This window comes from Phoca vitulina, unplaced genomic scaffold, assembly GCF_004348235.1.
Source record: "Phoca vitulina isolate PV1807 unplaced genomic scaffold, GSC_HSeal_1.0 scaffold7, whole genome shotgun sequence".
Classification (NCBI taxonomy): domain Eukaryota; kingdom Metazoa; phylum Chordata; class Mammalia; order Carnivora; family Phocidae; genus Phoca; species Phoca vitulina.
Window position 1 is genome coordinate 49,876,483 of NW_022589710.1, and position 15,979 is coordinate 49,892,461.

General features: G+C 39.2%; 1 protein-coding gene across 1 annotated transcript; it reads right to left on the reverse strand.

Annotated features, from left to right (window-relative positions):
• Window positions 1–243: 243 nt before the first annotated feature.
• On the reverse strand, window positions 244–15,129 carry DIO2 (iodothyronine deiodinase 2). Its single transcript, XM_032405703.1, is given in 3 exon segments — window positions 244–5,378; window positions 5,381–5,951; window positions 14,226–15,129. Coding segments are annotated over 3 exon segments (816 nt in total). The 5' UTR covers window positions 14,448–15,129; the 3' UTR covers window positions 244–5,355.
• Window positions 15,130–15,979: the final 850 nt, after the last annotated feature.

The window sequence follows — 15,979 nt, forward strand, 5'->3', positions numbered from 1 at the left end:
ACTTGTTCACGAATATGGAAAGTATCTGAAGATTTTCTTCTAACTTGTCTTGATTTCCTTGAAGACTCTGGCACACAGCATGAGATTAAAATAACCTGGCATCGCTGGTGTCTTTACCCACAAATACCAAGGAATAAATATTAGAATGATGGATTCTCTTTCCCTTGTCAACCATGAATGTGTTCCAGCCAGGGGCAAGGTCTAGAGAGTAATTTTCCAAAATAAACAAACAGAACCAAAGAGTAACTTTATTCTTTTATTCAAAGTTTATTAAAATACAAGAACAAATTTTAAAAGCACACATACCACTCAGCACCAATATAATAACACTCTTTCTACTGATAATCTCCAAAGCATTTCTGTTTCTGCAACTGAGCAGCAGAGAAATACACACGTGCATTCTCACCACATTTACCCAGTACCCATAGCATCGTGCCCCAAATAGTCTCCTTGCCAGGGAGACAAAGACGGGCAGAGGAAAACTAATGTGACTACATCCAACCACTAACTGAGTCGGTGACTCTTTCATCAGTAGTTATCATTCGCACATTGGTCACCTCTGCACATCACAGTCTCCCTCTCTGGGTGCCCGATTACTTGGGCTAGTGATAGAGTCTGGCGATCATGTGATGCAAAACTAGGTAAAACTGGCCAACATTCCCTACCCAATATCTTTTAATTGCTTTGGTTACAAAGTACTGGATACTTATGTCTTCATAGTCTCTCATCCTAATACACATAAAAAGTACATGGGCCAGTGACGTAGTCCGGAGAAGTCTTGAGAGAATTTCTATTTATTCCCCACCCCCTTCTGTGGGTTTCTTTCATTTATGTGTTTACCTGTTTGCTTTGGGGGGAGAGGGGGGAGTTTTGAGCCCAAATAGTGACTTCATTTAACATCTCCTGGGTCCTTGAGATCTCCTCAGCAAATACTAAATAAACTCCCTGCAGCCCTGGTGCTAGTGCGTCAGACGGGCAGCAAGCCCTGACTTGCATGAGCAGTCTTGTTTGGACATCTGTACATGTTGGCTTTCTATTGGCTCAGACTCGCCTTGAAACAGAGCTGGGTCTCTTAAGTCTGAGACCTTGCCTCTGCTGCTATCCACAACGCAAGGCATTAAGAAGTGGCCCAATGTTCGCCTCATCCTAAAGTCATTCATTGACACCTAGCAGCCCTCTTCCATTGGTGAGAAGTTTCTTTTCAAATTCTCCCAAATCAGTCGACCAAATTCCCAGGGCCTAGCTCTTCTCAGTTAGCAACTGCCTGACTCTCCCAGGCCCTACTTCCTTCTTACATGTAGGACCTCAAGATACTACCAAGAGAATGCTGATCACCAAGCAGAGATCCATACTTATGCCCCATTCTGGATGTACATATGAAACCTAAGTTTGGATTCTATTTTTAAGATAAAGGAGAAAGTTGGACTATAACTAAAAACATTTTGCTCTGATTTTTGGCAATATCATTTTAAGTTCCTGGAATTGGAATTCTTACTGTTAATCTCCACTGCTGAGAGACATGACATTGGACATGTTCTGAAAGCTCTACGTGCTGGAGAGGTTTCCATTAACTCTTCAATGGGACAGAAATTGGTGTCTACATTTTCCCCTTTGCAATGGCCATATGATTCTAATTAAGCTAATTTTCCAAACCATCAGTCAGCTTTACAGATTGGAAAGTCCTGTACATCAGTGCATTCCTTTTGCTGTGGATATAACCCATAGGGCATGCTAAGAGCACCTTGTATCCAGCTGGGAATTCTCCCAAAGGCATAGTTTTGTCTTTAACATGCCCTCTGGTATTTTATGCAGCAAGGCAGTACCCACACATGACCTCACCATGTTTCATATTTTTTATTCAAGAGCCCAAAGAGTGAAATACACTTCAGGCAAAATAAAAGACAGCAGGCTTCTCTTCTTTCCTTGGTCATAGAATAGGCATTTTCTGCTTAATGGCAGAATTTAAATCAATAGGTCATTTAGCACTTGATATTACCAAAAATCAAGGGTACATTCTATAAACAAGGTGAAGACATAGTACCAGAGATCCAAAACATGAATATAAAAAGTCATATAAGTTAAACGACTGTCACTTTAGCTATACAAAGAACAGTTACTAGTCTGCCTCTAAGGAGGTCAGTTACATTTTAATATCTATATCAAACATTTCTACATTATTGTGTGGGCATTTCATTCATGCCCATTCAAGAAAGTCATTGTTGATTCCACTAAAATTTTCTCTAAGCAATAAAATAAAGTAAGTTTGAATAGTTCCAAGACATACATCTTTCAAACACAATGTTTGAGTAAATCCAGATGCTATGATAATATCTAAAATCTCTTGGAAACTATTTCAATAATAGACAAGCTAATTCAGTTTAAAAGGCTAAACTGATAGCTCCATGTAAACACAGCCTGTGGGGGAGGGGATGTTTAAGTGTCAATTGTTCAAAGGAACATACTTTACAAAGTATGTTTGAACAATTGTTCAAATGAACATACTTTACAAAGACAAGGTAGGTGGGGTGGGTATTGACGATCTAATAATTTCTCTGAGCATACCAGCTAAGCATTGATTCTCTTCTACTTCAAATAATGAGTTCTTGTTATATTCATAAAAGATACATCATAGGAAATCATAAAAAATCATGTTGAGATAAATAGGTTACATAATTACAGGCTTATCATAACTCTGGTAACACCAAGCCATTCTACATACTGTAGGATTCCTGAGCTTTGTCAATTCACTTTCTTCATTGGCCCCTAACTGCCTTTCTTCCAGAAAGTCTTCTATGTTCTATTGAACATATCTTTTTCCCTGATATTCAGCCTATGCCTTTGTATATTTACTTCCACTGCTTCATTTTTCCATTGGAATATCCTCGTGGAGAGGAATTGCACACACACGACCTTCTCTTTTCCTTAAACATATATCATGACTGGGTGCTTTTTCCATCATCCTTTTTCCCAGACAACTAGCACTGCCTTAGCCAAATCTCATCCCCCCACCAGCTTCTCTAACATCCTGTTCCATTATTGTACATGTAGAACAAAGGGGAAGTTTAAGGACAACAGGGCGAGTGTGCTGCAACCAAGTTTTCATTTTACTTTTCTAGGGTACCACATAATCTTGACACCATTTTAAAGATAAAATTCAATGGGGCCCACTGAGTAGTCTGGAGTATATAGTTTAATGACTACGAACTCTGAAATAATCTGTTTTCCGTGGGAATTTCCAGAAATTTGTTAGATGATGCCACATTTTCAAAATTTGCTTTGTTTCTTTGCAGGTGTATTTTATAGAATTTAAGACACTGGAAAGCTTAAATGTTGCTGTAAAAAAAAACAATCAGTTAAAAGAGTACATTAATATCTAAACAATAAACTAGTGATATGACTGATACATTGTTCCAGTTCTGTTTTTTTTTTAATATACTTTTTGTTCTTACACACTCAGTTTCCACCTTTTTCTTATTTCAGGCAACTAGTTCCGGAAGATATTTTCAACTTGAGATTTTTTTTTTCTATGACTTTTATTGTATGATTCAATCATTAATGGAATGGTCATAAGAACCTTTGATTGTACATATCAATACAACCATGTACTGTGATTTGACAGCATCCTCAAATTTACAATAAAAAATTTATAATACAAAATTAATTGGTCTATTCTTTGGGGGTTATGATATTTAGATATTATATTATAGGTAAAACTATAGTATCTTTAAAGAGAAATGTGTGTGTGTGTGTGTATATATATATATATATATACACAGTGTGTGTGTGTATATATATATATACATTGTGTGTGTGTATATATATATATATATAGCATTATAATGATGATAGAGGCCTTAGATTACAAGACCTCAGCTAATTGGAACAAAGGAAGACCCAGTCCAAATTTAAATGTAAATGGGAATTCCATTTCGCCAAATTCCATGCCACTGAGGGTTGCCTTATATCAAAGCCTCCAAAATTATTAATGAGAATTGTCTCAAACTTTCTATTCCTCTATTTTGTAACTGAAGAAATCTTGCTTATTTGCACCTATTATTCATTATAGTTCACCTACTTTGGGAGGAGAACAGTGCTATAGCTGAATGGCCAGGGCACCTACCTCCCACAGCAGCTGAGAATATATTTATATATATTATAAAGACTATATTATGAAGAATGTACTCTCCAGCTCAGCCACCGTTATGGAGACTAAGACCAAGAATGAGTGGGGCCACATCAGAATTGTAGGAATGGAGAGGGACAGACCAGCACCACTGGACCCGCTGGTTTTACATTTAATCAGTATCATGGGGTATAATTCACCCACTGAAAATATACATACCACAAACCTGTTTCAAAAAGTAATTATTTCTACCAAAGAATCCTCATAATTACAAATAATGAAGTGTGGGGTTCTTTTTTCTCCCCTTTCCATCCCCTTTTCTCCCTCAATTGAGGAGTATATGATAAATACATTGATTTCATATGTATATTCTCAATGCTAATTTCAGTTGAGCTGTTTCTTTTTCTGGCCCATATATGTTTTATGTTTCCATGTTTCTGTGACTAACAAGTTAGTCCCACTCTCTATAGCTTCAAGGTGAAACTCTGTGAAGCCTCCTCATCTTTCTGCCTCCTGTCCCTAGCTTGTCAATTTGATTTTCTTCTAGGGCTTTCCCCACCTGCCTAGAAAGGAACCCTAAGACTTCAGATAATCATCCTCATCCTCCAGGTAGGGCTCATTCTTGATATCTGCAAATATACCTGTGAGTTCTGGGATGTTTAGACTGGCATAGAGCACCACAAGGCTAGAAACTAGAACAGCAGAGACTACTCGAACACTGTTAAACACAAAAGCCTTAACCACAAGGACTGGGCTCAAGGACTCGTTATAAGTAAATATTTGGGAACTTTCCAGATGGGCTCTATCTGTGCTGAATAAAGTGTAGGCAATACCCCTTATACTAATAAGGACAATAGTTCCCTAACATAGTAGTTATTCAGGTAAGTCTTTTCTTCAAGTCCCAAAGCATGCATCAGCTGTATTACTTCTTTCCCAAGGCAGAATGAACACATGTTGAAACAGGGTTTCTTCCTCTCCATCTTGGGATCTTTTCACTCAGGGCTTCTCACTAGGAAGAGATGTGCTGGGGTACTATTTAGCCAAATGCCATTTGAGTGGTAAAAGGAGTATGGAGATGTTAGAGGTTTATGTTCTTCTGACATGTAAATTTCTGTCTTTCAGCAAGACAATGGGACTCAGTTGAAATAGTGGATTCAGTTCTTAGTTTCCTTTCCTTTACATAATTTAAAAACAAAAAACAAAAAACAAAAAACTCTTTTACAATCATACCTTTAACCAGCTAATCTAGATTTCATCTTTTGCTGAAATTCTTCTCCAGCCAACGCCGGACTTCTTGAAGGTTGTAGCAGAAGGGGCCCTTTCCTCCCAGATAAGCAATTTTCTGTCTCTGCACAATACACACACGTTCAAAGGCTACCCCATAAGCTACATTGGCATTATTGTCCATGCGGTCAGCCACAACTCGACACTGGGGCGGCAAGGAGAAACGCTCCAGAAGCTGGTGGGCTGCTGCACATCGGTCTTCCTGGTTCCTGTGCTTCTTCACTTCAAAAGACAAAGAAGAATCACCAGGCACTGCCCAACCATCTGAAGGATGAGCCTCATCAATGTAGACCAACAGGAAGTCAGCCACTGATGAGAACTCTTCCACCAGTTTGCTGAAGGCTGGCAGCTGGCTAGTAAAAGGAGGTCAAGTGGCTGAGCCAAAGTTGACCACCAGTGGGCGCTCAGGGCTGGCAAAGTCAAGAAGGTGGCACTCAGCTCCATCAACCATCTTTACCTGGGCACCATTTCTACTGTTGTCACCTCCTTCAGATTTGGAGACATGTACCACACTGGAATTGGGGGCATCTTCACCCAATTTCACCTGGTGGTGAAAGAAAAAAAAAAAAAAAAAAAAAGGGAGAGAATACCATATGAAATGTGTTGTTACTCCATTTCACTCTATACAAAAACAACTGGCTCTAATCAAATGTGGTATTCCTTTATAGGATGTAATAAACCTATATTGATTTAAGTAAAGAGGCATCATGGCAGGTAATGTAAAAAAAGGCCCTAAAAAGAGTAGAAGTCTTTTCATTCTGTAGAGTCACTGAGGCTAATTGTTTTCAGCATTGAAGGCATCTCAGTTAACTCTCTTCATCATTACGTTGAGGCTGGTATTCTTTATTACCCTTACTTTGCTGTCAATGGTTAGCACACATTGTATAACAAATGATTAATTGACTTCATTTTAAAAGTTAAAAGTGAATGGTCTAGTTTAAGAGAAATTATCAGAGTTGTGGGAGTTAGGTACCTCCTTCTGAATTCCCACTAATGAATCCCAAAATACTTGGGAAAGACCTTTATATTCTTGCATGATGCTAATTCATTTAATCTCAACCAATGGACAATGATCCCAATGAAGTGTATTTCTGTCCAGAGCTAGAAAACCCGGGCTCTGCCATTTACTGGAAGGGCTACTTCCACTTTACTTCTTCAGTGCCTCAGCTTTTCCATCTGTAAAATGGTGATGCCTTCCTTGGACAGTTATAGGGTGATAACATAAGAAAATGAGCTCTTGTACACTACAAATCATTGTGTGGGTATAGGTTCCATCATTAAATGTCACCCAAACATGTGAAACAGCATATCATCTTTCTGGGAAATTCTATGTTTTAAAAAAAGATTATCCTTAGAAGTGATTTGAGCTCTTCTCTATATGATGTCCTTCCTGGAGGTTTCTCGAGCTGCTACTTACTTTCAGGTTCCTACAACTGGAACCTCACCATTTCCATAAAACAAATGAAATAACAAAAACATACAATTATTCCAGAATTCTTTTAATTCCTCATTTTTCACGTGTTTTTGGTTTGGTTTGTTTTCTTGTTTTTATCTAGGAAATCACAAACCATTTACTAGTCTATCATACATTCTATTAACAAGCTCCTCTGAACTAAAAAATATTCAGGCAGGTAGAGAAGAAGGTATGCAAGAAAATTGTTCCACATTCCCCTTTGCAAGTGGTTTAAATAGCTGAACACAGACTGAAGGAAAGTTTGCTGGCCTTTGGATCTGTAAATTGATAATAAAAAGCTGGCAACATAAAAGAACCAATTACTTCAGTTTGAATTAACACAATCGGATCTTTCCCTAGAATGGTTTAATCAAAGCCAATAACATTAGGGACAACTTACGACAGCCCAATTGATTTTTATACACTATACTTAATATTACAAAACACTTCCAACTGGATCGACTTATTCCCTTCATATAAATACAGCCACACATAACACTGCTAGTAATTGAAGTCACTTAGAAGTAAATTGTTAAAAACTCAACAATCCAAACTGATGTAAAATACTCAAGGGCTTTTATTCAGAAGCTTCTATCTAATGTGAATGCATAACTCATTTTAACTGTAGAGAAAGAAGTAAAGAAGTTCTTTCTCCCTTCTGAAAAATCCTAGCAATGCAGATTTGAAATGATACAATTAGTTTTCCTAAAAAATCTTAGAATAACAACCTTCTTTCTTAGAAAAGGAAGCTGTTGGTATGATTTAAATAAGTACGTTTGTTTTCAGTTACTATCAGGGAGAAAGTTACTTTATTTATATTAATTTTCTTGGTTAATTTGCAAGTTACACTAGATGGAGAAATCTAATAAGCTACTTTCAGCTGGGTTATTTTATACGAGGTAAAAATAATACCTCATTCATCTCTGAGGTATTAAAATATACTTACAATTTAAAGATACACATTTTAAAGTTATTATAAACTTTTTTTAAAAAAGATTTTATTTATTTTTCAACAGAGAGAGAGAGACAGCGAGAGAGGGAACACAAACAGGGGGAGTGGGAGAGGGAGAAGCAGGCTTCCTGCTGAGCAGGGAGTCCGATGTGGGACTCGAATCCAGGACCCTGGGATCATAACCTGAGCCGAAGGCAGATGCTTAACGACTGAGCCACCCAGGCGCCCAGGTATTATAAACTTTTTAATCTATGGGTACTTCTTGTACTTCTTTGTAGATCTAGGTGGTGGGTAGCATTACCATTACCTTCTCGTTAGATTTTTCCCACTTAAAATACAGGTAATAATTCTAAGAGGGCTGCTTTCAATGATATTGCGCTGCGTTCCTCAATACACTGTGATATAAAGATCTGAATGCATTCAGACCAGTCTAAATCCATGAACTGTCATAGTGACTTCTTGTTAAGTGAGCAACCCATACACAGGAGAAAAATCATCTCTGGACTGTAGACTTATAGGTTCTTGGTAGGTGAAAACAACCATCTGCTTGCTGGAGTCATTTTAAAGACCTCTGATGCCCCTGACTCTCACCCAGGCAGAGCTGCTGATCCTCGCATTATTCTTGATTATTCAACTGAATAATCTAATCTGATGCATCAGTCACAGGTGACTCTCTTATTACCTGTAGTTAATTTTCTTGGAAAGTTAAAGCACCTTCTCCTTCTTCTTAGTGACACATAGTTCAGCCATATAATTCTTTCAAAATACAGACTAGTCCACGTCAGAAAATTTCAAACAAGTATAATACATTCACTCTAAAATTAAAAATTAGAAAAGTTACCAAATACATAATGCTTGTGTGTGTGTGTGTGTGTGTGTGTGTGTGTGTAGTGCCGGCAGCAGGGTTGGCATTTTGTTAAGCTGGGAATTTTGTTGAATGAATAACTGAGTGAATAATAGCTGTTATAATCCTAGGAGTAGGGGTCAATGAAGAATTTTACACTTAATAATAATCTTGACCTGCAAAGAACATAACTGTGTTTGGGTGATGGATATGCTACTGAGTCAGATAATTTGGAAATGTGAATCCTGGAGCCCTATTATAGAATTCTGTCATAATCAACACCAAATACTATCGATCTGTTCTTGATTATCTCGGCTGGTCCGTGTATGAAATGATAGTATCCAATCCTCTTTATTTTGCTGAGCAGCCATGGGGCCCTACTGCAGATTGGAAGGTCATAAGTGGACATCCTGTTCATGAGGGTGACTAGGTTAGAGAAAACGTGTAGGTAAGACCAATGATATTAATAAACCTATGAGGGGAAAAAAAAACACCTATTATTTGTGAGTCCCAATGTGAGTAGACCAGTAGTCTGCTTTTGTAAACCTCATCTACTAATTGTAAAGTTTGTCCATTTTGCTAAAACCTGCTGATGACAATTTAGCAATGATAAAAAAAAAATAAACTTCAGAAATTTAAAAAATGAAAGTTCCCTTTAACTTAAAAAAATAAACCTTTTAAAAGGACATTATTGTCCTTTCTCAATTGCCATTTGAGACCAATGTCATTTCTCATTTGATCTCTGTGACAATTAAATTCCTATTATGACCAGAATTTCAAATGAAGAGTTTCTTGGTTTGCTCAGTTATACGCCCTGCTGAGACGGAATGGGAGAATCACCATTGTCTTCAATGATGGAAGATTCTTTGCTTTCCCCAGGAGCAAAGCATTCCTTGACAAAGAGCCAGGATGATGAAGAAAATAAAGTTCGTCCCATAATAACATTTAGGCTGCAGGAAAGAAGCTCAACAAAAACAAGTTATCCCCTGGTACTCCCAAACTTTGTTTTAATTTCCCACAGTGGCACAGAAAGTCTCCTGGCCACAAGTTACCTATCATCTTAATTTCTCCTTCTTAGAGGGTTTGTGTTTGGTTTTTGTCCTTAATGAGACATATTTGCCAAAGAGGCATTCAAAAGGCATTTTTTACTCTTGCGGAAGAGTAATTAGGTCGGTACCTCTTTCCCTGCCAGCATTAGCTGCTCTAAAGAGAACCCTGCCCAGTATTTAATGCCCAAACACAAGAAGCATCATTTCCACTAATTGGTCTTGAAGTTCCGATGTTCCCAAAGGGTCCCTTTATTTTGCAAGGATCAGAAAGGACATACGTAAAATGTAATATCGTCATCACTGACTTTATCGCTCCCATCTGCGCTATTACAGTTGTCCTTTCTTATGTTTGTGTAATCAACATCAACACAACATCAACAAGGGAGGTAGATAAAGGGTTGCATTTTTACAATACAGGGCATCTCTGGGCAGAGCACAAATGTTGTGATAGCCATATTTATAAATATGAACAAGAGTGTAAATATATGGCATATAAATTGACTCCCTTGATGATGGTACTCCTTTTACTGACAGTGTTCAGTGCATGGGGAAAAGGATAATACTTCTTTAGCATGTGGACTGTGAAATGCAGGGCAAGGGAAAAAAAGAACCATTCATCAAGCAGAAGCTGGAAATAGAGCATATACTACTAACCTTGTTTTTTTTACCCCCTTTTCCACAGCCCAAGAAAGGCTTCTGGACAAAATATCACCTCATCTCATGGTAGGAAGTAAGGCAAATGATAAAAATGGTGGTGGGTATGTGGTAGAACAATATTTACACATCCTTCTTGCTACCCAAAGCCCTGGAATGGCTTTATTAACCATCAAGAATTTTCAAATTTTTTGAAATAATGACCAGACTACATCAGCGGCCTTACAAACATGGCCAAACAATTATTAAGCAGCAATTTACCCATTTACATTCAAATTGGCCAAATAAACCAGAGTTGAAGAATGAGCTACCTACTCTTTCCTCGATTCCCTTTTGGTCATTCTCTTTTTGATTTGTACCTTGAAAACCTTGATTTGTACCTGAGCTCTAGCACTTCCTAGTGGTTTATGCAAGTGATGGACAAGCTCTGGCTGTGGCCTCCTTTGTGTTCTTTTGGGACAATTTCTCTCTTAAGAGGGCTATTTTCCATTGTAGAAACTAGTGTCAAAAGGTTTGAGGTGAATGAAGAGGAGAAGGATGTTAGAAACCCTTTCAAAACCAAAATTATATGTTCAAATGAATATGTTTTCTGTGCTACTGCAGTATTTACCATGCAGAAGCTAAACTGCTTGTCAGCCTCTATACTGTGTGTTTACTTTTACACTTCATTTAGGTAGGAGCCAGACTCCCAGACAGGGTAGTTTGCTTATTGGTTGCATTTTTGAGTCTCGGAACACCAGCACAAGGATGCAGTGTTAGACGCAATGACACAGATTAGGAAAACTTAAAGAACACACATCTGGTGTTCACCTCTGTCACAAGTTTCCATAGACATTCTTTTTCATCAAAACCTTGCACGGAACTCCCTCTAACCGAGCGCAAGTTATCTTTAAAGGTTTCCCTCTGAAGTTAATTTTAACTCCCAGTCAATATTTGAACGTAGAAGGGTTGTTTTATTTTGTTCTGTTGCTTTCCTTGTGGCCTCCTATTGGAGCCAAACACAGGGATAGCACTTTTATAGCGATGTCTTCCCAAATATCTGACCTGCAACAAAGGGAATTAGAAAGGACGTGCCTAATGTATTACAGGTGCGCAAACCCCTCAGCCGGGAAAACTCTGCTTCCGCAGGTGGCAGCCTCAAAGTAACGCAAGTCAGGGTTGTGAAATACAGTGCGGCTGCGTCACAGAACCTCCTCCAGGGTGGCCCTAGATTGGCTACACCCAAAGACAGTGTCGCAGATGACAACAGCAGTCAGGGAAGTGATTCAACCTCTTTCAGAGATTCGCCGTGACCCTTAAATGCCACCACAGCCACCACCACCTTGTCATACTTGGGAGACAGAAGGAGACCTAAAATCAAGGCAAGCTGTGTTCACAACGTTTCTATTCATTAGACACCCAGTCCAGTCTTGTCTCTGGATATATGGGTTCTTGAGTTGCTTCTTCTCATGGAATCTATTATATAAATCATAAAAAGCAAACATAATAACATCAGTTGTGAACTTGGTCACTAATCAAATCAGTAGAAACAATATAGGAGAAGAATACATAAACCATATGCAAAAAAAAAAAAAAAATCACTTGTCCTTGTCAATCTCTTGGACTACAAAACACAAAATATTGCAACACACTATATATTAGTGAAAAAAATAAATAATAAAGTCTATTGAAGAGGCATTTGGTTTTTTTCCCCCTTTTTTTCCAATAAGCTGCTTAAGAGGAGAAACACTCCTCTTGTGGGTAACAGCAGAGCCCCCATATTTTATGTGAGATATTTATACAAGGATATATGCGTATAAGTAAAATTCTCGCAACTGGTGACTTTCCTTTTATAGGCAAAAAGTCCATTATCTTTCAAAGAAGTAAGAGTTTAATATGCTGAGTTCAATCCACTGGCACTGGCATGTTATCTTCCCAATACCTACAAAATCCAGATATGGATGAGGGAACTTGCTAATAACGTGCCTGACATACGTGAGTGTGCATTCTCCACCCTCGTCCGAAGCCTTTTCTCCCACATCAAAACATAAAACTTCCACATTCAATGATACATTTGTGGGAATGAAATGGCCAACTCGATATCTCCCTCCCTCAATTCCCCTTTGCCCAACATACATAACATTATATGGTTAGAACCTTAAGAATTTTTCCTATTATTATAAAGGAACTTTTACTTACTAACAAGAGCTCTTACTATTCTCTGGCCTTAAGGACAACACATGCAGACGTTCTGCAGGTAACTTTTGATAACAAAGACATGCAATATAGTAAAACGCCCCTAATTCATGATGAATATTTCCTTCTTGAACACTTGTTTAATTTTCAGTGGAACAAGCTTACTCTGGATTCTTTGTGACTAGAAGTTACTTCTGTTCCTTTCCTGGTGCACAGATTTTATTTTTCTAGATTTTATTGATGGAGGATTCATTCCTTCCCCCCTCTACGATTCTGAGTTTTAATCCTGTTTCTGAGGTGCCACTTGTCTATAATGTACCACTTCACTGGCTTCCATATGCCTCTCAAACTCCCTTCCCTGGCATCTCGGACAAGGTCCCCCAATACAGTTAGGGAAAACCAAGATTGTCTACTTTGACCACAACTTCTGCCAAATGAGTCCATTCTTCTTAATTAAGCCCAGAGATCTTTAGGACTCATGTGGGCATGGACAGAGGGGACAACCGACAAAGGACCAGTTCCCCTTTGCCCCTTGAGATTTGAGTTGGGGGTGTCCTACCAACATCTCCAAGCAGCCAAAAGGCTGGGATGTCAGTAAGTCTTAGAAACAAAGATCATCAAGTCTGGTCTTGAGAAGCAGCCCTGGGACATGAGTTCCGCAGCTAAGTAAGGTCACTGCTCCAGTGCTCAAGACACGTGTTATAACAGTTTTGAGACTGTAACGAACCATAGACTTATCTGCTCTTTCTAGGACAACTTGTTTCACTTTTGAGAAAGCAAATGTGGTTTCCCTTACAAAGTCTGGATTTCTGACAGCTAGTTCTCAGCTCTTTCTTTTTTGCAAATTGGTATCCGCTAACCCCGGGACTCGGTGCCTGATAACCACTTCAAAAGGGTTCAAATCAAATAAGTCACGGGGATGAAAAGTGTAGCATGGGGAATATAGTCAATAATTTTGTAATAACTTTGTATGGTGACAGATGGTAACCACACATATCATGGTGAACATTTCTTAATGTATATAATTGTCGAAACCCCATGTCGTACACCTGTTCATTGTATGTCAACTATCCTTCAATTACAAAAATGTCCATGTAGAGGAGGATGCTGCACGCAGGGCTGCCTTCATTAACTCTTACCTCTACCAGAAACGAGGGGGGCTATTATGCCAAATCACACCAGCTGTGACCATTTTGTTACATCTTGCCAACTCTGAGGGTTCTGAGTAGCATTTTCTTTTTTTCCCCTTGCTTTTCAGTGCCCACCATTGAACCGTCTTTCCTAATGCACCTCCACCTCTCATCAAGCGAACCCTCAAAATCCCAGTTTGTGACAAGAGCAGGTTAAACGCAGCAGTCTCCCCTCCCCCGACATTTTCCGACTTTTCCCCAAGTTATTTAACCGGCACAAACACCCTCTACTCCAAAATTGCAGCAAGACACGAATGACCCTATTAGAAAGCCTCCTTACTAAGTCACGCCGAGTCATTATGACTTAATACCTGTCAGCCCCAAATCTAACCTGTGTGACAGGTGTGGAAGGTGCAGGAAGGAGCTCCCTTGAGCATAACCACCAGGCCCCCAAAGAGAGCTCCATGATCCCAGCCCAGTGCTCCCCACGGCCTGCCGTCCCTAACTTGCCAACCCCTACCCCTGCTGATCACGGGAGAAGCCCCTGTCGGAGCAGCTCACCTGCTTGTAGGCATCGAGGAGGAAGCTTTTCCAGATGCAGCGCATTCCCTCTGAGGTCAGCATGCGCCTCCACTCCCCGCGAGTGGACTTGGAGCGGCTCAGCAGCAGCACCACGTGCTTGAGGAGAATGACCGAGTCATAGAGTGCCAGGAAGAGGCAGTTGGAGAAAAAAACTGGCAGAATTTGCAGTGTGATCAGCAAGTCTACGCTGAGGATGCCCATCTTCTCTGCCTCCCAGTCAGTTCCCTTGTGCGCTCTGGTTCCCCTTCACCCTCTTATTTAAAAGGGGGGTGGTGATAGAGGGGGTGGGGGAGATAAAGGGGAAGGCCGGGAGTGGGGGGAGAAGGAGAAAAACTAAATTAAAAGGAAGCCCAAGTTGTCTCCTCTTTCAAAGAAGCAGAAATGGTAAGACCAAGTCCAGTCTCTCCAGCCCAGCAGTTGGAGTGTGCCCATCAATTCATTCAATTCGGAGCTGCTGCTTTTTTTTTTTTTCAGGATTTAAGATGTTAAAAAAAAAAAAAAACACACACACACACAAACTGGCGTACCCGTTCCTAATCCAGTTACCCCTCTCAGAGTCGGTTAAAGACAGGCAGTTCTACTTTCATTTCCAAGCACCTATGAGACTGTGGCAGAGATTGCAAATTTTTCTTTAGCTTTTCATTGTCTCTATGTTCAGAAACGTAGACTGTTTCTTTCTTGAATTGCCAGAGTTTTAAAAAATGTGCTTTAAGGGTAGTTTTTCCCCTTCTTTACTCCGTTTTACACACACTTTCTGTTCTCCTTCTCCCAGGCTGTCTCTCTCTCTCCCTTCCCCAGGAGCGACTGACTCCTCTTTTCCTCACTCCCTCTGGCTTTTCCTTCGTGCTATCTGTCTGTGGTGCAAAGTGCCTCTCTCTCTGCAGCCCAGTGAGTCTCCCTGAAGCCTTTTATACATTCCCTGGCTAATTGCTGCAATAGAGAAATGAAAGCCTAATCTTGGTAAAGATCTTGACGTCATTGAGAAAGAGGGCTTTACTTTGGCCAGAACTGCAGTGAATAGAAAAGCAAAACTCGACAACTTTTTTTTTTTTTTTAGAAGGAGGGGGGTAGAGGGACAGTGGAATTTTGCTTTGTGATTTAAAGAGAGGGAGAGAGAAAAAAAATTAATACTTTTGACGGTTTTCAGGAAATGCTTCCAGACTTTGGGAAAAGTAATTTAATGTAACGTGTAAATTGATAGGGAAACTCTCTCTCCTCTGATGATGATTATTGTTATTGTTCATTTATGAGGGGTTTTTGGAAAGAAAGGATTCTGGAAGGCAGGTAGAAAAGGGAAAGAGTACTCAGGGATGGTCTCTGTTCTATTTTTTAGAAGATGTGGATGCTTACATCTGGTCTTTATACCTTTATACTGTGACAGTTTCTCGTCAGATTTGTGACCTAGGTTCTTTAAATATTTTTGAGTCATGATCTTATTTAAGAAAATTCAAATTGAGTTGTGAGGTGGAAAACTTTTAAACTCTTTGAGTACCATCACAGCATTTCTCTAAAGCTTTTTTCAGAAAATGAATACAAGTTTTCTTTTCAGTGTCACTGAAATTTCCAATGCAAAAAAGAAAAGAAAAAGAAAAAGAAAAAGAAAAAAATCTTCCAGACACCATGAAAGTAGCTAGGTGACCAGACCTTCTTTTAGTTCAATTTTGCCTACATGCAGATTAAATTAAAACTTTCTATCAAGTGGCATTAAGATGCCATAAGACTGAGAAATAAAT